At 37.9% G+C, this 25,497-nt stretch overlaps 1 protein-coding gene across 1 annotated transcript in view; it reads left to right on the forward strand.

Moving 5' to 3' along the window:
• The window catches only part of HOMER1 (homer scaffold protein 1), a 118,924-nt gene that overhangs the window by 22,644 nt on the left and 70,783 nt on the right, over positions 1 to 25,497 (forward strand). The window contains exon 2 of the mRNA XM_040622144.1: positions 23,424 to 23,580. Within this exon, the coding sequence (XP_040478078.1) occupies positions 23,424 to 23,580 (157 nt within the window). The remainder of the gene's footprint in view (positions 1 to 23,423; positions 23,581 to 25,497) is intronic.

Below are 25,497 nucleotides of genomic sequence, written 5' to 3' on the forward strand. Positions count from 1 at the left end.
GCACCCCTGGAGTATCTACTTTTAAATGAGTCATTCATATGGTTGGCAAGATAGTGTTTGTTTTTGACTGGGAACTCAGCCAGGGCTGGGGGCTTTGTTTGCTGATTGGCTTCACTCAAAGCATGGTGATCACGTTCTAAAAGTAAGTGCCTTAGGAGAACCAGGCTGTTGCTGAATGGCCTATTACAACCTGGCCTCTAAATTCACACAGTGTCACTTTTGCCTCATTATTTTGTTTGTTTTTAAGATTTTATTTATTTGTCAAAGAGAGAGAGAACACAAGCAGGGGAAGCAGCAGGCAGAGGGAGAAGCAGGCTCCTCGCTGAGCAAGGAGCCTGATGCAGGACTCGATCCCAGAACCCTGGGATCATGACTTGAGCTGAAGGCAGATGCTTAACTAACTGAGCTACCCAGGCATCCCTGCCTCATTATTTTGGTCCAGTCAGTCATAAAGGTCTGCTCAAGTTTAAAGGGAATGGACACAGGGGCGCCTGGGTGGCTGTCAGTTAAGAGTCAGCCTTGGGCTCCGGTCATGATCCCGGAGTTCTGGGATAGAACCATGGGCTCCCTGCTCAGCAGGGAGTCTACTTCTCCCTCTCCCTCTGCCCCTCCCCACCACTCATGCTTGCTCTCTCTTTCAAATAAATAAATAAAATCTTAAAAAAAAAAAAAAAAAAGGAATGGACGTAGACTCTATCTCCTGGCGGGGGGGGATGACAGGGTCCTAGAAGAAGGACAGACATACTGTTGCGCCATCTTTGGAAAATATGTTTTGCTACACACATGCTGTTGTCTGAGCCCAAAATGCTATTATTACACTGATTCTCATTCTTTAACTGGCTACCCAATCTAAATTAGTTCCCTCTTCTTCCATTCCTCTTGTGCACTCTCTTTCTCATAGCTCTTTATTTTCATTGGCAACACTGATAATAGTTTCTAATTCCTTCCTGAAGTGCATGAAGGCTAGAGCATGTTATGTACCTAGTACCGTGCATACAGCCTGTTGAAATGTTAAAATGAATTATTTGTAGCTTAAAAACCTTAACCTCAGGGCGCCTGGGTGGCACAGTTGTTAGGCGTCTGCCTTCAGCTCAGGGCGTGATCCCTGCGTTCTGGGATCGAGCCCCACATCAGGCTCCTCTGCTGGGAGCCTGCTTCTTCCTCTCCCACTCCCCCTGCTTGTGTTCCCTCTCTGGCTGGCTGTCTCTATCTCTGTCAAATAAATAAATAAAATCTTAAAAACAACAACAACAACAACAAAAACCTTAACCTCAGGGCATCTGGGTGGGTCAGTCAACTCAGTGTCCGATTCTTGATTTCGGTTCAGGTCATGATCTCAGGATCCTGAGAGTGAGCTCAGGTCAGATTCTGTGCTCAGTGGGGAGTCTGTTTGAGATTTTCTCCCTCTGCCCCTCCCCCCACACACTCTTTCTCTCTCTGAAATACATAAATCTTTAAACAAAAAAGGATTTAAAAATTATTTATTTGACAGAGAGAGAGAGAGTACAAACGGGGAGCAGCAGGCAGAGGGAGAAGGAGAAGCAGGCTCCCCACTGAACAGGGAGCCCACTGTGGGACTCAACTCCAGGACCCTAAGATCATGACCTGAGCTGAAGGCAGATGCTTAACCAACTGAGCCACCCAGGTGCCTCTTTTTAAAAAAATCTTAACACCACGGATCACATTTCCACTAGGAAGAGCATATTCCGAACTTTGTAGAAGGAAGCGAACAGAGTTACAGAAACACCAGGAGTCAGTCCTTTAACTCCTCATATTTCATTTCCCACTGCCTAGCTTGGGGTGAGGTTGGGCTGAAGAGGAGAAATGTGTATGTATAGATTTTGTGGGGGATTTGGAGGTGGGTGGAGTAAGCAGTTTGAATAGCTGGATCCATGCTTACTCTGTCCTTTTAAAACTCAAACCCAAGACGCATCTTCTCTTCCCTTGTTTCTCTAGTATCCAGTTCATGGTAAGAGGCTTTTAGCTGGCCCAAAGAAGAAGGATAGTCTAGGAAATATTCAGTGCTCCCAGAGCAGCCAGATAGATGTTTTTTACTCAAGGAAACCTAACCAGACCCCCACTCAGAACCAGTATTATTTTACTTTTGGCAGAAATCTAACAAAATTGGTTACTGGGTTTCTCAGCCTCCTGGTGATTGAATAGGGAAAAGAGAATAAACAGTGGGATACAGATAATAGTAAGAACAGCTGTTGATACCTTGGATATTGTAAGGCTGCATATAGTCATGTGGGGTAGATGTGTCCACAAATTATAAAGGCTTTCATTCACTTAAATATTTCATGTCATCTTGTTGGGTGTTGGAGACCTAGGAGTGAACAGAATGCACATGACTCCTGCTTCCCTGGAGCTTTTAAGGATGAGAGTAGACTTAAGATGAGTGTTTGTAAAGTATTTATTTTTCGTTCTCTTACTTTTAGCCTATATGTGTCTTTATATTTTAAATGATTTTAAAAATGTGTTTTGGTAACCATCATATAGTTGGGTATTGCTTTATATACAATCTGATAAACTCTGCCTTTTAATTGGAGTGTTTAGACCATGTACATTTCATACCATTATTGATATGATTGAGTTTAAGTCTGCCATTTTACTTGTTTTCTGTTTGTCCCGTCTGTTTTTTTTGTTTGTTTGGTTTTTTTGGTTTTGTTTTGTTTTGTTTTGAAGATTTTATATATTTGAGAGAGAGAGAGAGAATGAGAGAGAGAAAGAGAGAGAGCATGGAGGGGGGAGGATCAGAGGGAGAAGCAGACTCCCCGCCGAGGAGGGAGCCTGACTCGGGACTTGGTCCGGAACTCCAGGATCGTGACCTGAGCCGAAGGCAGTTGCCCAACCAACTGAGCCACCCAGGTGCCCTGTTTTTTGTTGTTGTTGTTGTTGTTCCGACCTTCCCTCATCTCTCTTTTAACTTACTTTGGCAATCTTTTTTTTTTTTTAAGATTTTATTTATGTATTTGTCAGAGAGAAAAGTGAGCACAAGCAGGGGGAGCTGCAGGCAGAGGGAGAAGCAGGCTCCCCACTGGGCAAGGAGCAGGATGCGGCACTCGATTCCAGGACTCTGGGATCATGACCTGTGCCAAATGCAGACACTCAACTGACTGAGCCACCCAGGAGCCCCTCTGGTTCCTTTTATTTATTTTATTGGTTTATTAACTACATCTCTAGTTCCTTCTTTTAAGTGATTCTGTAGGGTTTATAGTATACAGCAGACCATTGAACAACACCAGTTTGAACTGCACAGATTTACTCATATGCAGGTTTTTTTTTCAATCAGTACAGTACTATAAATGTATTTTTTCTTAAGATTTCTATTTCTATATCTTTAAATTAACTTGATTTTGTTTTGTTTTGTTTTTCCTCCTGCAATGCCTAGTTTGCTGTTAATTTCATCTAGTATATTTTTCAGCTCTAGAAAATTGATTTGGGGCTTTTATATATCTTTAAGACTCTCCTTAACATACTTATGCTTTCCTCTGCTTTTTTTTTTTTTAAAGATTTTATTTATTTATTCGACAGAGACAGAGACAGCCAGCGAGAGAGGGAACACAAGCAGGGGGAGTGGGAGAGGAAGAAGCAGGCTCATAGCAGAAGAGCCTGATGTGGGGCTCGATCCCATAACGCCGGGATCACGCCCTGAGCCGAAGGCAGACGCTTAACCGCTGTGCCACCCAGGCACCCCTTTCCTCTGCTTTCTTGAACATGTGAATTATAGTTACAATAACTGTCTTAATGTCCTTGTCTATTTGTCCTGTCATCAATGTCATTTATGTGTCTGTTTCTCTTGATTGATCTTGTGCTGATTGTATTTTACTTTTGAGTGTTAGGTGTTTATTTATTTATTTATTTATTTAGTAAAGATTTATTTATTTATTTGTGAGAGAAAGAGCGCACGAGTGGGAGGGGTAGAGGGAGAGGGAGAGAGAATCTCAAGCAGATTCCATGCTGACCACTGATCCTGACGTGGGGCTTGATCTCAAGACCCTGAGATCACTACCTGAGCTGAAATCAAGAGTAGGACACTTAACCGAGTGCGCCACCCAGGTGCCCTGAGTGTTAGGTATTTAGAATTTGTTTATTGAGTGATGAATATTTTTGTGTTGTTTAAATGTTCTTGTAGAAGGGTCTAATGAAAGAAGTAGGATTGTTTTTCTAATAATTATATGGAGATAATAACTTTATAGTTACAATACTTGTCTTAGAGGAAGTGAGGAAAGAGAATAAATTTTGTTAGCATGACATAACAAAAATCTATAACTTAGGAGATTTTGAGTTGGTTACCGAGTTATTCAGAAGTAAAGAAAAAAGAAATTTAAGTCTAGTTTTCATTACCAGACACCATTCTGTTCTTTGGAAATAGTGAAAAGTCATGGGCTTTGGATTTAGTCTTGCATTTGAATCCCAGAAATACCAGAACTAGCTGTGACCTTTGGCCAATTGGTTAAACTCCCCCCTCTTCCAATAAGTCTTTTTCTTTTTTTTTTTTAACTCCTTTTATCTCTTCATGTTCTTTTGAGATGAAATGAGAATATATATATGTATATATGTATTTATCCATATGTATATATATATATATATGGTATTTACATGTAACAAAATACTGTTTTTTTTTTCACCTTTGCCCATCCTTCAGCTGTTTCATTTTTGCAACAATGCTCCTTCTGGATCACATGTTGATTTTATGTTTGGTGAAGTGGGGAGAAAAATAGTCACTACTCAACTATACTTATTCTCAAGCAATTACTCTAACCCTTCCCATAGCAATAATTTGTTATTCCTGAGCTTTAATTTTTATCAAATTACACTGACGTTGAAGGTACCCAGTTGGTAAACAAATTGCCCAAAAGTGCTTTAATGTATTCAAAATTGCTTCTATTAAGATTTTATGCCGTTTTTCAGGAATTCTTCCCCTACTGAGTAAACCCATTATTTGAGAAATATAATCAGAAACTTATTTTTAATAGAGTTTAGAATAAACTAATTCTATAAATGGTGGAGAGTTAATAGATTTAAACTGGATGAAGATTTGTACTGTAGTCCCTTATCCATGGTTTCGCTTTGAACAGTTTTAGTTACCTGCAGTCAACTGCAGTCTTGAAGCAGATGATCCTTCTCCTGCTGGATGTCAGAAGGTCCCCAGTAGCCTCACACTATGTCCCAATACCCACATCCTTCACCTCACTTCATCTCATCACACAGGCATTTTATCATCTCAGTCATCACAAGAAGGGTGAGTACAGTATAGTAAGATATTTTGTGATAGACCACAGCACCTAACATTTATTACAGTCTGTTCTGTTTTATAATTAGTTATTGTTATTAATCTCTTACTGTGCCTAATTTATAAATTAAACTTGTAATAGGTACATATGTTTAGGGAAAAACACAGAATATTTAGGGTTTGGTACTATTTGTGGTTTCAGGCATTCCCTGAGGGTCTTGAAACTTCTCTTGGAGATGGGGGCGGGGACTATTGTGTCAGCTGTTACTGTGTTAGTTTCCTGTGTCTGCTGTAACAAAACAGAGTTGGTGGCTTAAAACAACACATATTTATTTTCTTAAAATTCTAGATGCCAGAAGTCCAGAGTCTGTTTTACTGGGGGTGAAATCAAGGTGTCAGCAGGGCTGCAGTCCCTCAGGAGGTTCTAGGGGGAGATGGCTTCCTTACCTTCTCCAGCTCCTAGAGTTAACATTCCTTGCATTCAGAGTTCATGCCTCTTTCTTCATCTCCAAAGGCAGTGCTGTATGCCTCTTCCAGTCTCTTTCTCTTCTCCCTTTGTCACATAACCTTCTGTAGTTAAATCTCCCTCTACCACCTTCTTATAAGGACACTTGTGATTACATTTAGGGTTCACACAGATAATCCAGAAGAATCTTTCCATCTGAAGAGCCTTAACTTAATCATAGCTGCAATGTTCCTTTTGCAAAATAAGGTAACATTTGCAGATTTTAGGTATTAGAACCTACATATCATTGGGGGCATTATTCAGTCTTCCACACTCTTTTAAAGGGGGTATCAACAAATCCATTTTTCAAATGTTAGACTCCTTTTTTTTTTTTTTTTTAAAGATTTTTTATTCATTTGACAGAGACAGCCAGCAAGAGAGGGAACACAAGCAGGGGGAGTGGGAGAGGAAGAAGCAGGCTTCCAGTGGAGGAGCCTGATGTGGGGCTCGATCCCAGAATGCTGGGATCACGCCCTGAGCCGAAGGCAGAAGCTTAACGACTGAGCCACCCAGGCGCCCCTCAAATGTTAGACTCCTATATTTTAAAAGTCTGTCAGTTTACTAAGGTCTGTTAACTTCCCCTTCTCTGTTAACTATTTACAATTTCACCTGGTAAAATATGTTTTTTCTGCCTATGTCCACAAATATTTAGTTGTGGTGATTCACAAGAAAGACTGTCTTAAAAGTCACATCATTGGGGTGCCTAGGTGTGGCTCAGTCGGTTGAGCCTCTGACTCTTGGTTTCGGCTCAGGTTATGATTCTGCAGGGTAATGGGATCTCATGGGCTCCATCGGGCTCCCTCCCTGTCCTCCCCCCTCATGCTCTCTTTCACTGTCTCTTTCTCTCTCTCTCAAATAAACAAATAAAATCTAAAAACAAAAACAAAATTGAAAGGGAACGTTTTCCTGGAAAAACTCCTTTATCCGAGGTAAACTATTCAGTAAAATGCTGGAAGGATTAAATTTTTAGGTGTTTTTGCCAAAAAGAAACCAAGGTAGGAAAAACAGTGGGGAGAAAGTAGAAAGTATTTTTGCACATGTAAGCAAACTATCTCCTACTTTGTCAAAATATACATACTCTTCCTACCAGGTAATCATTTTTAGAAATACCATATGTGATGAAATTTAGCCAGAGTCTGAAGCAGATATGAGATAATTTGGAGTTAATAACTGTTAGTCTCAAAGATCAGTGCTTTCACCTCACACAGGCTAACGTTGTTGTTATTGTATTCTGTTACAGAGGTGGAATCATTCCTTCAAAATACAGCTCAGAGAGTTCTATTTCCTTGCTGAAGGAAAGCTCAAGAACTATGATAATTGGCATGACTAAAAATAAGTTATTGTATTCTTCCAAACCTCACTATCATTCCAATGAAGTGTTAGAGTACAAACTGTTTTCAAAACACAGGTAATGCGTAAGTGGTACCAGTGCCCATATATACATCCCATGAAAATCCTTAAGTACTCATGACAGTGTTTAACATGCACAGTAACCATAGTTGTGTAGCATACTATCCCACTTCGGTCAACAGAATCACAGAGAAGGGCCAGGTATGGTCTCAGGTCTGGTTGGTTACAGCATGGTCTCAGGTCTGCATGACAGAAGAATTCCTTCTCATCCAAGGAGTCGGTACAGGATAAAGTTGGGCGTTCTAGAGCTAGATTATAATTGTGTGCCAGTTCTGCCATGTGTCATCTTGAGCAAATTACCCTCCATATACCTTCGGTTCCTCATCTTCAAGGGAGAAATAATGGTGACTACCTCATAAAGGCTGAGAAGATTCAGTAACACAGGGATAATGGTTATAACAGTGTCTGACCATATGGTAAGCCTTCAAAAATGTTAATTATAACCAAAGAATTTACCACATACCCATTTATAAGTTTAGGCTTTTGCTTTCAGGTTTAAGAGTGGCATATCTGGGGGTGCCTGGGTGGCTCAGTTGTTAAGCGTCTGCCTTCAGCTCAGGGCGTGATCCCTGCGTTCTGGGATCGAGCCCCACATCAGGCTCCTCCGCTGGGAGCCTGCTTCTTCCTCTCCCACTCACCCTGCTTGTGTTCCCTCTTTCGCTGGCTGTCTCTCTCTGTCAAATAAATAAAATCTTTAAAAAAAAAAAAAAAAGAGTGGCATATCTGAATTTCTCAGTTTGAATTATACAGTCTGGCTTTCCTCCTTTGGCATAAATGATGAAAGTGTTTATTCATGCGCTCATTAACTTATACAGGAGAAATTGTTGAGATTTCACATCATTCTAAGTGCAAAAAAACCTGAATTTTATTTCGTCATTGACTTTTTAAAATTCAGAAGCTAGTGTTTAAGCTATTCAGTTTTTATGATATTAGATCTGTAAGCTTTTGGTTTCTACAGAGACTTCACAGTAATTTGTAAAATCAAGAAAATGGTAAAGCAGGACAGTTAAAAATACAGTGTTGAAAGAGGCAGATGAATAGATGTAGCAGATACCCGAGATAACATCATTACTGGGCGGAAAACAGAAGATGGCTGAGTTTGTTGGCAAATGATTGAGAAGTGTGTTGCAGTGTAGTCTTGTTTGGACATAACAGCAAGCAGACTACTTTTTCCCTAGCACAGTCATAGGAGATGCTGAATAACATGAGGATTCAATGGGAGTTTGTTTTATCAATCTGTTAAAAGATTCAAGGAAGAACTTTTTTTTTTTTAAAGATTTTATTTATTTATTAGAGAAAGAGGGAGCATGAGATGGACGGAGAGGGTGAGTGACTCCGAACCAGACTCTGCAGTGAGCGCAGAGATGGATGCGGGGATCGATCCTGTGACTGCGAGATCATGACCTGAGCCGAAACCAAGAGTTGGCCGCTTAACAAACTGAGCCACTCAGGTGCCCCTCAAGGAAGCACTTTAAATCTTAATTCAGTGAAGGTTTTCTTCTAGGGAGTTAAGACTAAGGAGAAATTTGCCTTCTGACTATATTACAAGTGTGTGTGTGGGGGGGTGTTAGTCTTAGAGAATTTGGAATAGTTAACAGGTTTCTTTTTCTTTCTTTTTTTTTTTTTTTAATATTTTATTTATTCGACAGAGATAGAGACAGCCAGCGAGAGAGGGAACACAAGCAGGGGGAGTGGGAGAGGAAGAAGCAGGCTCAGAGCAGAGGAGCCTGATGTGGGGCTCGATCCCACAACACCGGGATCACGCCCTGAGCCGAAGGCAGACGCTTAACCGCTGTGCCACCCAGGCGCCCCTGGAATAGTTAACAGGTTTCTTAAGCAAATACTTTTGATATTTCTACCAAAGTACCTTAATAATAGAAAAGAGTGAATGATTTAGGATACTAGGGATAGGAAGGAGTCTCTTTCGTGTTATGACAGCTTATAAATTCATATGAACTTTCCATAGTCTAGCCCTATTTATTTCTGATACGATTTTTTTCTGATATGATTTTTATTATCGTGATGTAACATGTTGTAGGAGACACGCTGTGCTCGTGCTGTTTGTAGCACTCTTGTTAATACCACTGCTCTCCCTTTTCGTGAGAAATAAGGCTAACTTGTTTTCCTCAAATGTCTCAAAAAAGCATTCAGTTGAGACTCCTGAGTTCTTTCTCACATGATGAGAGGCTGTCTTGGGAGAGATTTAAGACTAGGTATTACTACTTTGCACTCCAGAGTATGGCTTTTATAGAAGAACTGAAGAGAACTGGTTCGTAAGTGTTCTCCAAATAGTTGCATGAGCCAACCTTAATGAGATTCCTGATATTAGCCAAACACGAAGGCTTCGGTAGAATTGGTACTTTTCCTGTTTATCAGTTGGTTCAGCTAATATTTGTATTTGGTTAACATGATCATGATCTTCTCTGCTGTGTTAGCCGGAAAAACCAGCTAGAAAACTTTTCCAGCTTGAGATGAGTGGCTTTCTTAGAACTGTTATCTTATGTGATTTCATAGGACAAGCTTGCTGGTTCACAAAGTGACACAGGTATTATATGTTACTTGTTGTGTAGGATAATTCTAAATTCTAGGTATCGTTGCACATCATAAGAGAATTTTGAGCAGACCTAGTTGATGGAAAAATTTGCATCCGTGGGGATTTGTGGCTGATTTGTAGAAAGTATGCTATGGGCAAGAATGTTCCCAAATCTATATTTGCTGGATGAATCCATTATCAATAGGGCTAAAATATTTTTAACTGTCATTTGCTTTTAAAAAAAAAATTAAGGCCTATATTTTGTAAAGTGTGCAAATGTACAGTGCATTGAATGTTAACGTGTATATTTGTGTAATTACCAAAATAATATTCTTCTAGTTATGTTTTTTAAACAAGCAGTATATTGCATTACAATTGTTTGCTTAAATTTCCTTTCTTATTATGAATATAGCACATGTTCACATATTGAAAAATTGAGATAAAAAGTTACTTATATATTTCACCACCAAGAACTCTATATGTCTTGATATATATTCATTCATTCATTATGTACCTAATGTGTGCCAGGTATTTGAGTTGCTGGGGACACAGCAATAATTTAAAAAGACATAATTCTTGCCCTTGAGGAGATAACATTTTTGCTACAGGAGAGGGACAGTAAATAAGAAAATACATTGTATGTCACCAGGTGATAAACACCAGGGGGGAAAATAAAAGAAGGGGATTGGGGAATCCTGGAAAAGGAGAGGAAGGAGCTGCAGTTTTACAGAGAGCATTCAGATGGCCTCACTGAGAACGAAACATTTGAGCAAACAGCTGGTAGAGGCCAAGGAAAATGCTAGACGGATCTGAGGGGAAAGAGTACTTCCTTCAGGCAGAGGCCCTGTGGTAGGCAGTGGTGGGCATGTTTGAGAAACACCAGGAAGGCAAGTATGGCTGGAGTAAATGATACCAAGTAGCAGAGCTTGCAGAGACGGGGCCACGTCCTATAGTGGTTCTTCCTCCTGGCTACACGTGAGAATCACCGTGGAGGCTGGGTGTTCCTCACACAACAGGGTTTGAGAAACACTGGTAGAAGGCCTTTAGACCATTTTAAGGACTTTGGTTTTTCCCTTGAGTGAGATGGGAAACCATTGGAGGGTTTTGAGGAATGACCCACCTGGTTTACATTTTATTATTTTAAATTCTGTGAAAATACAACTTTCCTGAACCGCCACCACCCCACCTGCTTCGCAGCCATCTACTTTTTGCTTTACTTGCTTTACCCTTACCCCCCTCACCCTTTTTTTGCCCCAGAGTATTTTAATGCTAGCTTAGGTTTTTAGAAGGATAACTGTGGTTTCTGTGTTGAGAGAAGGAGAGGCAGGACAAAGGCAGACTATAAGTATATCCTCCATGGTTTTTTTTCAATATATGCTTAAACAAAAATTAAATTGTACTGTATTCAGTATTTTATTAACTATTTTCATTGACTGTGTTGGACCTCTTATGTCACTGAATATTTTGCCACTTTGTTTTTAAGGACTATATAGGCTTCCATTATATGGCTGTACCATAATTTATTTGGTCTTACATTATTGAACATTTTAATTTACAACCTTTGGTTATCATAGACTATGTGGTGATACAGCCCTTTAGCTAAACTTCAGCTTATACCCATGATTATTTCCTTAAGGTAAATTCCTAGAATGGAATTGCTGTTTCAAAGGATATGCACAAAAATTTAAAGGCTTTTGATATGCATTGTCAAAGTGTTTTTCAGATAGACTTTACTAATTTATACTCCCACCATCTGCTTCTGCAAGTGTCAGGTTTTCTTAAACTCTCACTAACATTGAAATCTTTAATTTTAAAAAAAGGTTTCCTGTTTTGACAGGTGAAAAAATAACTCATGGTTCTAATTTGAAGTTCTTTGATTTCTAGTGAGGTTGACTTTTATTTCCATTTGCATTTAAAAAATGCTTATTGGTATCATTTGCTAGTTGTGTGACATTGGGTGAGTCACTTAGGACCTATGTTTTTGTACTATGAAATGGGGTATTGTGCCTGCTTCACAAGGTTTCCATGAACATTAAACATAGGTAAATATGTAGACAAAAGTTTCTTGGATAATACGTATATTGTTACCAAGTCAGATAACACTCTGATACTTTACATTCTCATTCTTTTCTTTTTTTAAATGCCCATTGTTGGGGCGCCTGGGTGGCTCAGTCAGTTAAGCCTCTGCCTTCAGCTCAGGTCATGATCCCAGAGTCCTGGGATTAAGCCTCACGGTTGGCTCCCCCTGCTTGTGATGTCTTGCTCTCTCTCTCTCTCTCAAATAAATAAAATCTTAAAAAATAAATAAAAAATTAAGTATCATTGTTAACTATTAAATCGATCATGACCCTCTGCGTTGTGATGCAGTATTTAAAAAACACTGCTGTAAACTGTAGAGTACTTTATCTAGTTAGGTGCTCTTCCAGCTACAGTGATTGCCTCCACCAAATATCTTGGAAGTCAATCTGCCCTTTATCTCTACTAAAATTTGCTTTCAGAAAGGTTAAGTAGGAGAAAGACCCCAGCCCCAACTTTATATTATATTCCTATATCAAGTTTTTCATCAGTGAAAAATATTAAATTTATTCACAGAAAAAATGTATTTGTTTGGGCTTCTATAATGCCATAATGACTAAATTATTAACACCACTGTTTTGAAGTAGAGCTAATGCATTTGAGCAAAAACACTACAGCACTATAGGGATTGTATTTGTAAAACCCCAAATTGGGGCACAGCATCTGATAAAAACTTTTGTCTATAATTTTTGTTACCCGAAAATCTTGACAAAAGTGGGAAACATGAATCACATTTAGCTATATTTAATATAGCCCTTTTTCAGTAGAACAAATAAGTATATGAAAGCTGGATAGTCCTGAGAAACTGAGAATGAGTGGTGTCCATATGTAAAATACCAGATACTATTCATTGGGGGACTTCTGGCTAACCTATGTGAGGACCCCTCAGAAAGGAATTCGCTAGATGTAATTATTAGCTGTGACTAGAGAAAACTCCATTAGATGGGGGTGATTCTCAAGTCTGTGGAATGTTGGGATGGAAACTGCGTAGAAAAACGCAGTGGGAATGGGGTGATGGTGTTTACCATTTGAAAAACAATGAGTTTAACCTGTTCAACAATATAACCCTGTTGTTACTTTTGATTTCTAGTTTAACATTAAATGTTTTGTTAAAAAAATTTTTTGTTTTGATGCTAAGCCAGGAAAACTTTAAAAGACTCTAAGTTAAAAGTTTGACTAAAAAGCATTTACTACTCCTCTACTCACCCCTCCATGAAGGAAAAATTTTGAGGAATGCCAGAAACAATTTGGCATGTGAAAATTAAAACTGAATTCAATTCCAATGAACTCTAATTTACCTTTGAAAAAGAGCAGAATATATGTGCTGTTTCTATACTATATTGATTTTCAAACATTAAATGTCATCAGATTTACAAAAATAGGCAACTGTGCTTTTCTGCACTTCAGTGAGTATTAACCTTAATTAAGTTTATATAGGTGGTTAGAATTATGAGCTTTCCCCCTGCCTATGGTTTAAGTGCTGAATTTTGGATTCTGGTCTCTTCACTCTCTGAGGCTAAAATTAGGTTTTAAACAAGCTCAGGAGTAAGTGTAGAAATCTCCTGGGCTCAAAGGGGCCAGAAATATATGAAGAACTCCTCAGCTTCACTGGTAATCAGGGCTGTGCAGATTAAAGCAGCAATGAAATACCATTTCATGCCCATCAAGTTGGCACAAATTAAAGCTGTTATTTGGACATTATCAAGTGTTGGGAGGAAATTATCTAAGACTATTAGAATATAAATTGGTACATGTGCTGTGAAGAGTAATTTGGAAATATGCTATGGCTCCTCCCCTGTGACCAGGAATTCTAGTATATCTTCTTGAATGTGTGCTCAAGTAAACACACAGGGGCATTCTTTGTAATAGTATAAAAATTAGAACCTGTATGTCTATCAGTAAGGAAATGGTTACATAAAATACTCCATTATTTTCCACTAGAAATACAATATGAACATAATGTATAATTTTAAATTTACTCTTAAAGTTTTTAAAAGGTAAAATCAATTTTAATACATTTTGCCACAATATACCAAAATACTATCTTTTTAACGTGATTAATATAAAAATCATTGGGCTCGGATGCCTGGGTGGCTCAGTCGGTTAAGCATCTGCCTTTGACTCAGGTCATGTGGGATCGAGCCCCTCGTCCGGGCTCTCTGCTCAGCGGGGAGTCAGCTTCTCCCTCTCCCTCTGCCTCTGTGTGCTCTCTCTTTCTCTCAAGTAAACAAAATATTTTAAAAAATCATTATTTTATATTTTTTCATACCAAGTCTTTGAAATCCCTTATGTAGTTGCACTTAGAGCACATCTCTGTTTGGATGCTAAAGTTTTTATCAGAAGTACTTGATCTGAATTTAAATTTCATTAAAAGTACAGTTGAAATAGTAGATTCACATTCCCAAGTGTTCCATACATGCTTAAATGTGTTTAAATAACTGATTTGGGTATCAAAAAATCTAAACTAATTTACTTTCTCAATTGCACTAGCTGTATTTCAAGTAATTGGTAGTTGTGTGACTAGTAGCTACCATATTGGGCAGTGCAGCTCTAATTATAGCATAAAATTTTACATAGCAGTTAAAATGAATGATCTATATGTATAAAACGTGGCTGATAATTCAGATTTCACAGTACCACTAAAAATTCTAGAGAAATGGTGTGAGGTTTTATTTGTTTTGAGCAATTTAAAATATTCACAGTAATACAGGGAATAATGTAATATTCATGCAACCACTATTCAAATGTAGCAAACATTAACATTTTGCCACAGTACCTTCAAATCTTTCTCTTCAATCTGGATTTATTTTTTAGAATAGCTACTTCAGATACTATATGGATTGAGTGTCCACTTGGTTAGTTTGTAGTAGGAGTACAGGAAAAGAGTACCTAAGAGTAATACTGTTCCTTGAAATATTAATTGGTATGAGAACTTAATCTTCTAATGTTTAACGCATTTGTAAAGTTTTGAGGAATTGGATGTCTACTAGAAAATTATTTTAGATTTTTAGGAATGCACCACCTATTTTAACAAGAATTAAATTCTCAATAAGAGGCTTTTTTCCTTAGATTTTCCTAGTGTATATTTTCAGTTTTCACAATTTAACTTTATTTAGTGGAAATAATCTGGGAAGAGAAGAACGTGGAAAGTCTAATAGCATTGCAAATACAATACTAACTTTAAATGTAACGAGTTTATCAGGAATACCTCTTGATATATTTTTAAACATCCAGTATTTTATTTGAAATGGATAGGGTTTAAAATGGGGAGGAGGAGGGGAAGAGATGATGTCACTCGGCAGCTATTTAATAAATAGCAAGTCAGGTTCCTTGGGCATTGAAGGTATTGCTAAAATATATAGAGTGGGTTTGCTTGCTCTTTACTGTAAATTTTGTCGTATCTCTTGGTGTTTTAAATGTAGCTACTGTAGCTACGTGCCCAAGGTAAAGAAGTACTAAAGTCTCTTAATAACTAGTACTGTTGGGACACCTGGGTGGCTCAGTCAGTTAAGGTCTAACTTCGGCTAACGAGTCCCTCACCAGACTCCTTGCTCAGTGGGGATCCTGCTTCTCCCTCTGCCTGCTACTCCCCCTGCTTGTGCTCTCTCACGCTCTCTCTCTGACAAATAAAAAAATAAAATCTTTAAAAAAAAGTAACTAGTGCTGTGGCCTGATGAAAGGAGTAAGATTGATAAAAACCACTCTTAAAATGAGGGGTGGTATAGAAAGAATATAAACAGTGTTACTGTTTAAGTATAGTTTTATAATTTAATAATCTTAAATTCCAAATGGAAAATTTTAATTTGATTGTATTCTTCAGATATGTCAATTAATCAAATATTTGATGTCGTGAAAATTTCTAATGCTAAATTGTTGTGATGCAAACAATAATTTTCTAAAAAAAAAAAAAAACCTTTCATTTGAATGGCTATTTAACCAATTAAAAGACCAAGGAACTCAAATTTTAAAAATCATACAATTTAAGAGATCAGACAATTCTAAAAAATTCTTGTAGAAAAGATGTTTTGCAGTTGTTGGTGTCACATTTTGATACCTGGGTTATAGCTATGGCACTTTACAGTTTGGGATTTGTGAAAGAGTAACAATTGAAGTTTTAAAAAACATGTGCCTGCTATGTTTTTGGTTCATCACTAGATGGAGTTCTTGTAGTTCAACTATGCGTTGGGCAGCCATTACTAGAATAATCTCTTGCTTCCCTCAAAGTAAGCATGCATTTTTTTAAGAAAGTGTTCCACATATCTACACACTCAGCTGTTAAATACATAACATGGCAATGAAAATACATAGTTGGTAGTACGCAGTTGTAATCTTTGAGCAGCATCAAAACAGCTATGTCAGTCAATAAGATGTTTCTTATGTGGGTCTGTGGGGAGGTGGAATTAAACCAGTTCCCCGATAATCCAGAGTTACAATTTACATTATTACCTGTGCTGGATAATTCCGTTGAGGCAATTCAGGTGCTTGAGTTCTGGTTTGTCTGAAGACATTCTTTGCCATCCCCACTGGCACTGAAACGAAGTTCTTCACCAATTACACCTGAAGTTCAATGATCATTGGTGTCTATTCATTCCCTGTCTTTTTTTTTTTTTTTTAAGATTTTTAAAATTTATTTATTCGACAGAGAGAGAGACAGCCAGCGAGAGAGGAACACAAGCAGGGGGAGTGGGAGAGGAAGAAGCAGGCTCATAGCGGAGGAGCCTGATGTGGGGCTCGATCCCACAACGCCGGGATCACGCCCTGAGCCGGAGGCAGACGCTAACCGCTGTGCCACCCAGGCGCCCCTGTTCATTCCCTGTCTTATCCTTTCCCATGTCCTTTAGGCCTTAAGTACTACCCACCTTCTCAAATTCCAAAAATTGAGCTGACAGTAGAATGTTTCTTATCTTACTTTCTGTGTATTTACTTCTCATGAGAGTATTTTCACCAGGAAGTAGACATACCTTCAGCAGTTCAATCCTGCAGGTAGGCACGTTTGGATTTCTGCTTCTCTCCTCCTTTCTCTTTATTCCTCTTTATGAATAATAGGAATACCTTTGTATCATGTACTGTTTAGTAGGTTGAGTTCCAAGCTATTAAAATTTGTCACTTACTTGGTGGTTCTTTGGCAGTCTTTGCAAGTGGCCCCTGAAACATGCTTTTCTCGGTGTTAATTTTGATGTACATGTAGTTTCCTCCACAGTACCACTTAGAAAAGTCTTCTTAGTACCTATGCAAGGTTAAAAAAAATAAGTAATACTTAAAGGTTTATATAGACAAGTAATAGTTCCCTACCTCATTTTTTCCTTCATCTATAGCCCCATCACTAGAGGCAACTGCTTTTAAAGCTTCCAACTGTTATTTCTCTTGGTAGTTACCTCTCTATCTCTAATATGTGTTATACTATTTCTTGATTAAAAGCTTTGGATATTAAATTCTTACAGCAGAAAGTCAATCGATAGTGAACTTTTGCCATTTTCACATTTGTTCCTCCCACATTTGTTTCACATTTGTTCCTCTCAATGTGGTTAGCCTTATGAATTTTATTGATTACCTCTAGAATTTTAAATGAGGCTCCCCAAATCTAATTATGTATGCTGTGGGGTTGTGTTATGAAGTTAATGAATTACCAGCCTACAGCTAGATAGCCAGAAGTTCTGGAGGACCTTAAATTGCATTTTATTGGGGGGCACTTCATGGTAGGTTTTATTTTATGTAAACCTCTTTCTTCAATTATCATTGTATAATTTTTAAAATGAAAACTGCCTGGAACTATTAGGAAACTTGTTTTATCCCATAAGAAGCCTGGAGGCTGACTCATTGAGTCAATGGCACAATCAAGGAAGCAGATTCTTTGTCTTTCCATCTGCTATTCTTAGCAAACAACATTGGCTTTGTTCTCAGGTTAGCTGCCTCCCAGTAAGATGACTCCTTCAGGGCCACTGTCACTGCATCCATCCCTTATGTGTGACTCTCTTTGTGTGCGTACCCAGAAGCTTCCAGCAAACGTTCCCTGGTTATCTCACTGACCTGAATTGCTTCAGAGGTCCGTTCCCAAAGGAACTCCTGGAAAGAAGAGTGGGATTGCCTTGATTACTTACCCTAGTGAAGTTCATAGTCATGTGGAGGAGGGTTAGAGCACCAGAACAAATCCAGAATATGTAAGGAGGGAGTGCTGAAGAATAGTTGGTGGAGAGTCGGCCGACAATGTTTGTAACAGTGTCAGACTCTCAGTGGAAAGGGTTATTTACCTTGTTTCTTAAATTCCTATCAGGCTACCTTTTTTTTTTTTTTTTGAAAAATTAGAAACTCAAGGAATTATTTGAAACCCTAACCTTCTTTATATCCCTTTGCTACAATATTTAATTGTACTTACATATATGAAAAAGAATATTTGTAAGTTAAACATTAAAAGAAGACTAAGGAGGGGCGCCTGGGTGGCTCTACTGCTTAAGCCTCCGACTCTTAATCTCAGCTCAGGTCTTGATCTCAGGGTTGTGAGTTCAAGCCCTGAGTCGGGCTCCAGACTTTGTGTGGAGCCTTTAAAAAAACAAACAAACAAACAAACAAACTAAGGAATGCATAATTTCTTTTTCTTCTCATGAGGTTGGTTGTTAATATTGGACCCATACCTTTGCACTTCCTTAGAACATAGATTTATTGCATAATGTTTGCAAAAATACAGATTTCAGTAATAATTTTTAAAAATCATTATCATTGAGTTTTTCTAAATCGAATCTATCCAGATGACAAATGTTAACTTTTTCCCTTTTTTTCTGGATCTAGAGTTTATATATATCTTCGGCAAATGGTCTCACTGTTTTACTTCAGTTTTCATGGTACTTATTTCTTCCTTATTACCGAGATTGCCCAAGTTAAATACAATAATTCTTTATGTCAATTCTAATGAGTTTGAATGAACCTTGTTTTTAAAACAAAATTCTGATTTTACTACGTTTTTCTCAGGTCATCTTATGCTTTCATTCTTCTAGTTTTTCACATCCATATTAAGTTTTGGAGTTGATTACTGCTTATAGTACTTTTGCTGGGTTTTAGCCCAAGATGAAAAACTTCAGAATTATTCTTATACCGGCTTCTTAGTATTTTATGAGCCAACTGGAAAATACTCCCATAAGTTTTTCTTATAATAGGTCATTTGAATCACTCATTGTCCTGATTATTGGTGTAAGAAATGACAAAGTAGATGATTCTCTAGGATTAAAGTTGTGTGTGTGTGTGGTGTTTGTATCTGTTTAGTTTTGTTTCTTTAAGCTAGTTTAAAGCGTTTCATGCCAAAATGTATTTGCTTTCAAAACTGATTTTTAGATTAATTCCTTAAAAGAGTTACTTTGAATGTTGTTAACAAACAACTATCTAAGAAATACTGTAGCCATTACTAAAAAGGCTTCAATTTTTGTATTGGATCTTTTATATATGTTTTCTAGTGACAATTAATAATGTCAGTAAAAATGGCAGAATATCCAGACAGACCATTGTGGTTATAAATATAAGTCCTATGAGATGTTAATGTGTTACATGGAAAAGAATTCTGGGATCACATAATTTTGCCACATGCTGGGTTATTCGGGCGTAAATGGGTTTCTTTCCTACAGGACTTCTTAGGGTCTTCAATATACTATTGTACATTAGTGTTTCAGAATGGGGCACAACAGTGTTTGCAGAACTTACTTAAACATGGAACATTTATTTCTAGGACTGTTCCATAGAATATACTTTGGGAAATAACGGTATTTGATGCAGTTAGTATATGTATGAACTGCTGTGAAGGAGGAAGTAGTGTGTCTAACCTTTATTGATGAATGCCATCCAGTTTATTTGAAAAAGTATTAACTTTAACACTTGGGCTCTTGGGACAGTAAGTTTCAAATGCTTTACGGGTCCTCTTAAATAAGAGCTTGAAGATTTCAGGTATAGTTTTTCTACTGCTGCTTCTACAGCTTTTCTCTAAAATGAAATTTATCCACATGCTTAGTGTTGTTGAAATGTATCTTAACCAGACTAGTGATATGATCTCTTGATGACTCCCCCAACTTTTTACTCCAGCCCGGTTTTCTCTGCTGCACTCCAAACTAATATTTTGAAGTTCCTGTCCTGACAGTTTTATATGCAAACCCTTATACGCATCTGAACTGTTCAAAACTGAGCTCATCCTCTCCCATTTCCTCCTCCCCCAATCCCAGACTTTACTTTCCGTTTCCCGTCCTGGCTAGGGGCACTATGGATGTTTTGGTCTGGATAACCCTTTCTTGTAGGGGACTGTTCTGTGGACTGTAGATGTTTAGCAACATCCCTGGCTTCTACCCATTAGATGCCAATAGTGATCTCCTTCAGTTGTGACAACCAAAAATGTCTCCAGATGTTGTGAAATGTCCCACGGGGGACAAATCACCCCCATTTGAGAAACACTCCCTACAGCCAGTGTGTTACTTAATCTCACTGATTCTGTTTTCTAAATTTACCTTTAATCCCTCCTCACGTCTTTATCTCACTCCCTAACCTCCTTCGTCTTTGTTTCTAATACTTGCGTTTCTTTTATGAGGGTCCGACCAGCTGTCCTATGTCCAGTCTTGTTTCCCTCCCATCCATCTGCTTCAGTGCTGCCAAATGTATCTTTCTAAAATGGAGAGCTGTTCTTTATTTACAATCTCTCAGTAGTTTCTGGAGGGGACCCCCATGAACTGGCTGCTCTCTTTAGCCTTATTCTTCAAAGGCAGTCGTACTCACTACACACGCCAGTGTACGGGGCCTTCTTCCCACCGTACCGGCCTTTGTTTCACACTCTACCTAGACATCAGTTTCTCCATGGTAGCTCTCAGTCACTTAATTTCAGAGAATGTATCATGGTGAAAAGCATTTTTTTTTTTTTTTTTGACATTTGTCTTCCCTCATCAAATTGAACTTTTTAGGGGCAGGGGCTGTCTCTCTGCTTTTGGCATGTAGTAGGTATTCAGTAGAAGTCTGATCCATTTATTAGTGTACCTTGACAGATGTGGTAACTTACTCATTACTTCTAGGAACCCTGTTCCCTGTGTCAGCAGTGACATTATTTTCCTCATCTTTTTCATCTAGACTTTGATAGGCTTTTGACCACAGAAATCTTAAATTATAATTTTAAGAAACCACCTATTCAGGACAGAATTGAAGAAAAGCAGTGTACTTAGTTGATATTGAAATTCATAAGGCACACTTGTAAAAGATTTTTATTCAGAGGGAATTAAGTGGTGTGGATTAATTGTGCAGATTAATATAATTGTCTGAATTAAAATGTGGAAAGTATTAGACTCACAACGTTGGATTTCCATTGATAAGGACTGGTTAAAAGGCTTGTAAAAAGTAGTATCATTGTCTCAACTATTTTAGTTTTTTTTTTAAGATTGTATTTATTTATTTGAGATAGATAGAGAGAGAGAGAGAGTGGGAGAGCTTGTGCATGAGCTGGGTTGGGGGGAGGCCAGAGGGAGAGGGAGAAGCAGACTCTCCATTGAGCAGGGAGCCCTATGTGAGGCTCGATCCTAGGACCCCGGGATCATGACCTGAGCCAAAGGCAGACGCTTAACTGACTGAGTCACTCAGGTTGCTCCTTAACTGTTTTAATTTTTTATAAAATACATACATTGCAATATCCTGCACTATTTAGAAATTTATTCCCTGTCAAGAGTGGGGGGAGTTGTTAGTAAAGACTAGAATTCCTACTTCCCTTCCTTCTATGCCTTAATAAATACAGTTTTGTGTGATTGGGTTTTCCTGTGTATTGGAACTAGTTACAGTCAGGCTGACCAACTACACTTACACCTAGAACTTTAATTGAAAGATGAAGAAGAGAAAATTCGAGGTTTGCAGGGCCTTTTGGAAGGTAACCCAAGTATAGCATCAGCCTCATTGAAAAATTGAAGGATTGAAGGCGGGGAAACAGGGGATGAATAAGGCCTACTTCCAATTCAGAAGAATTCTCCATCCAGGCACAATGCCTTGCCAGATTGTTAATAATTATTTATTGGATGAATCTATATATAATGTGAGTTAAGTCAGAAATGATGGCTTTCTGCTTCAGTTTTCAGGGAATGGCATAAAATATATCAGTTCCTTCAAAAGATATTCATTTCATAAGAAAAGCTGTTATGGACATTTCCAGAAATAAAGCTGGGAAGAGGCAGGTTACTTACAGGAAAGGTACCTCCCTTTCATACCTGCTGTCCAAGGGCTGAAGCAGAGCATGGGCATATGTGACACCAGCCCATTATTAACCTGAAGAGTCATGTTGCCAAGGACCCAGATTTGCCTTGCCTGTTTTCTAATTTCTCCCTTTTCTATATTCTCCTTTCTTTAAATTTAAAATTTTAAACCTTTAATACTGGTTAAAATTCTCTTTAGGACCTTAAGCAGCTTTAGGAAAGAAAGATGTGTAATTGAAAGAAATGAGCTTTATTTGGGCTCAAAACAAAAAAAGCCTGTTAAAGGGTTTTCCAGAAGAACTTATACTCAGAACTTGGAAGATATTGCATTATAATGCTTCTGTTGCATACGGATCATTGCGTGCTTGTTTTCCAGACTGTAAAATAAACTAATGATATTTTGAATACACATTTTTTAATAGCTTTCGTTCTTAAAATTATTTTAAAATCTGTATATCTTTAAGGCCCTACTTAATCTCAATAAAAGATACTGTGGTTGTGAGCTACTTTGTTTTCCATATACTTTTTAATAAAGTAGAGATTATATTGAAAGTAAAGTTTCTCAGTAAGTTATTTATATATTACCAAAATAATGTTTTAAATGGGTAAAAAATTTTAACCTAGTGAGGGTCTAATATAAAATTCTTGTACCTTAATGGGATATAGTCAGTTCTAATTATTTGCAGTAGTTGTGTTCTATAAAGGCCCCACGCACACTGAATTGTCAAATATTGAATGATTGCTCCCAGGGGACATACAGGGTTAGGTTCCTACAAGCCTCTGGTCATATTTTCATTAGTCAATACATAACCTTGTTTTGTGTGTGTTTGTATTTAAAGACACTTTATTTAATATGTATTATTGATTCATTACCATTGAACTCGTGGCCAACAGCACTGTAATTCATGCCTGAGCAAAACTTATATAACATATTCCTCTCGATATGACAAATCACAGCCTTCTTGCACCTAAGAACCAGCACTTCAGCACAATGCTTGGGAGCTGTTTTAAACAGAGAAAGCACCAGTGCAAAGCACAGTAATGTGAAATAAATGGTGCTAAATAGATCACAAAAAGGGCACTTGTTTATAGTATGAGAGTTGAAACAAGAAGGCAAAGTGTTTCCTTGATCAACCTCAGATGGAAACATATGTGTCAGGTGATTCACATCCTTCCACTGCAAAAGACTAAGAAGGTACCTTAAGTACTGATTTTGGAGTTACAAATACATTTTAGTGAGTAGAAAGATTTGCAAATACAAAATCTACAAATAATGAGGATGGACTGTAATTGTTTTAAAGAAGCTTATGATTGAGTACTTAGAATATTCCAGAACTGAAACAGTGTTCCTCTTATTTTGGGGCATGTGGGAGTTTTGGGTTAGGTGGAATCATCCTCACAGTTTTCATGTCTGTTGTCCAGTGGGATAAAATTACCTGCTCTCAATCCGTCATTTTATTTTTTGCCCTATAGGGAACAACCCATCTTCAGCACTCGAGCTCATGTCTTCCAGATTGACCCAAACACAAAGAAGAACTGGGTACCCACCAGCAAGCACGCAGTTACTGTGTCTTATTTCTATGACAGCACAAGAAATGTGTACAGGATAATCAGTTTAGATGGCTCAAAGGTAAGTTACATTTACTTTAAATAATCTTGCTGTTTTATGCAGTAGAGCATTTTCTGTTTTATTTGGAGGATTTTTGTCTTTATTAAAATACAGTATTTCCTTTTGAGTTTTAAAAACTTAACTTTAAAAAACAAAAATTGATCATTCTTAAAGGTAGAAACATTTTTTGTCTACTAAGTTACTTGGATTGACCACCTTATTTGTATTGAGTTACCTAACAAAATATTCTACAAATTTTAAGTTAGTTTATTTGATAAATATTCATTGCATCTCAATTACATGTCAGGCACTATGTGAGGTGCTATGAATACAGTGGTAAACAGAATGGACACGGTTTCTACTCTTGTGGAGCACATAATCTAGTAAGGAACTAGAATTCTTTTCACATACACTTCTGTACATTAGTAGGCAATTCAGAATCCCTGACTGGTATGAAGTCTGGTCACTGTCACCGTTAAAGCTGACATCCCTTATTCTGAAGAAAAGTATATGGACAAGACCTAAGTTTTTATTTTTAGGAGAAGCAGATTAGGTATAGTGTTTAAGAGCACAGGCTGCCTGGGTTCATATCTCAGCTCTACCATCTACTAAGTGATTTTGGGCAAATTACTTCTCTGAGCCTCATTGTTCTCACCTCATTAGTGGTGTTAGTAAGGATTAAATGAGTTAATATCTGCAGAGCACTTCCATCAGTGTCTTGTAGTTAGTATGCATTTCAAAGGGGGGAAATTCCATTTTTTCATCAATGAATTTTGAATAGCACAGAGAGATACAGAAATACCAGACATTGGATTCTGGATATAATGTATATAGAAAGATGAGGGCTCCATTCTTCTCCTTTAAGCTTTTTTGAAGCCATGAGGCCTTTCAACTCCCAGAAATTGTAGCAGTTCAGTGTAAGGGTTAAGAGCACAGACTGTAGGCACAGACTATCTGGTTTGAATTTTAGTCAACTGCTGACTAGCCAGGTGACCTAGAACAAGAGACTTAATGTCTTCACACCTCAATTTTCTCATCTGTGAAAAGGAACTAATAAAAATACCTATATCATTACATACAGGATTGTTGTGAGGATTATATAAATTAACGTAGGCAAAAGCACTTAAAGGGTGTATAGTAATCAGTATGCAAACACTGACTGCTTTTGTTATCACTATTAATATTTTTAGGCTATTGGTTTTGTATTGTCTAGTAGTTTTGGGGAACAAAAGATAATGTTCAACTTGGAGTTCGTTTTTTTTCATGCACTCACTCATTATCTCCTTAACTAGATTACAGAAGTCCAGGGGCTGTTGGCACCTTATTTTGTACATACGTGCCTAATATGTATTTATTAGAATAATTGATTCTCGGGGCACCCTAGTGGCTCAGTCGGTTGAGCAGCTGGTTCTTGATTTTGGCTCAGGTCAAGATCTCATGGATGCTGGGATTGAGCAGTGCATTGGGCTCCCTGCTCCATGGGGATCTGAGGATTCTTTCCCTCTGCCCCTCACCTGCTTTGTCTTTCTCTGTCTCTCTCTCTCTAAAATAAATATATCTTTAAAAAAAAAAACAACCCAGAAGAATTGATTCTCTTTCATTTTTACTTGGAGAATTTAAGGACTTGAGAAATATTGGGGCGCCTGGGTGGCTCAGTCGTTAAGTGTCTGCCTTCAGCTCAGGGCGTGATCCTGGCGTTCTGGGATCGAGCCCCACATCAGGCTCCTCCGCTATGAGCCTGCTTCTTCCTCTCCCACTCCCCCTGCTTGTGTTCCCTCTCTCGCTGCCTTTCTGTCAAATAAATAAATAAAATCTTCAAAAAAAAAAAAAATAGGACTTGAGAAATAGTAATAGTTAATTTCTATAAAACTTTTTTTTAAGATTATTAATTTATCTATTTGAGAGAGAGAATGACATGAGGGGCGTGGGCAGAGGCAG

This window comes from Ursus maritimus, unplaced genomic scaffold (assembly GCF_017311325.1).
Source record: "Ursus maritimus isolate PB19 unplaced genomic scaffold, ASM1731132v1 scaffold_5, whole genome shotgun sequence".
Classification (NCBI taxonomy): Eukaryota; Metazoa; Chordata; class Mammalia; order Carnivora; family Ursidae; genus Ursus; species Ursus maritimus.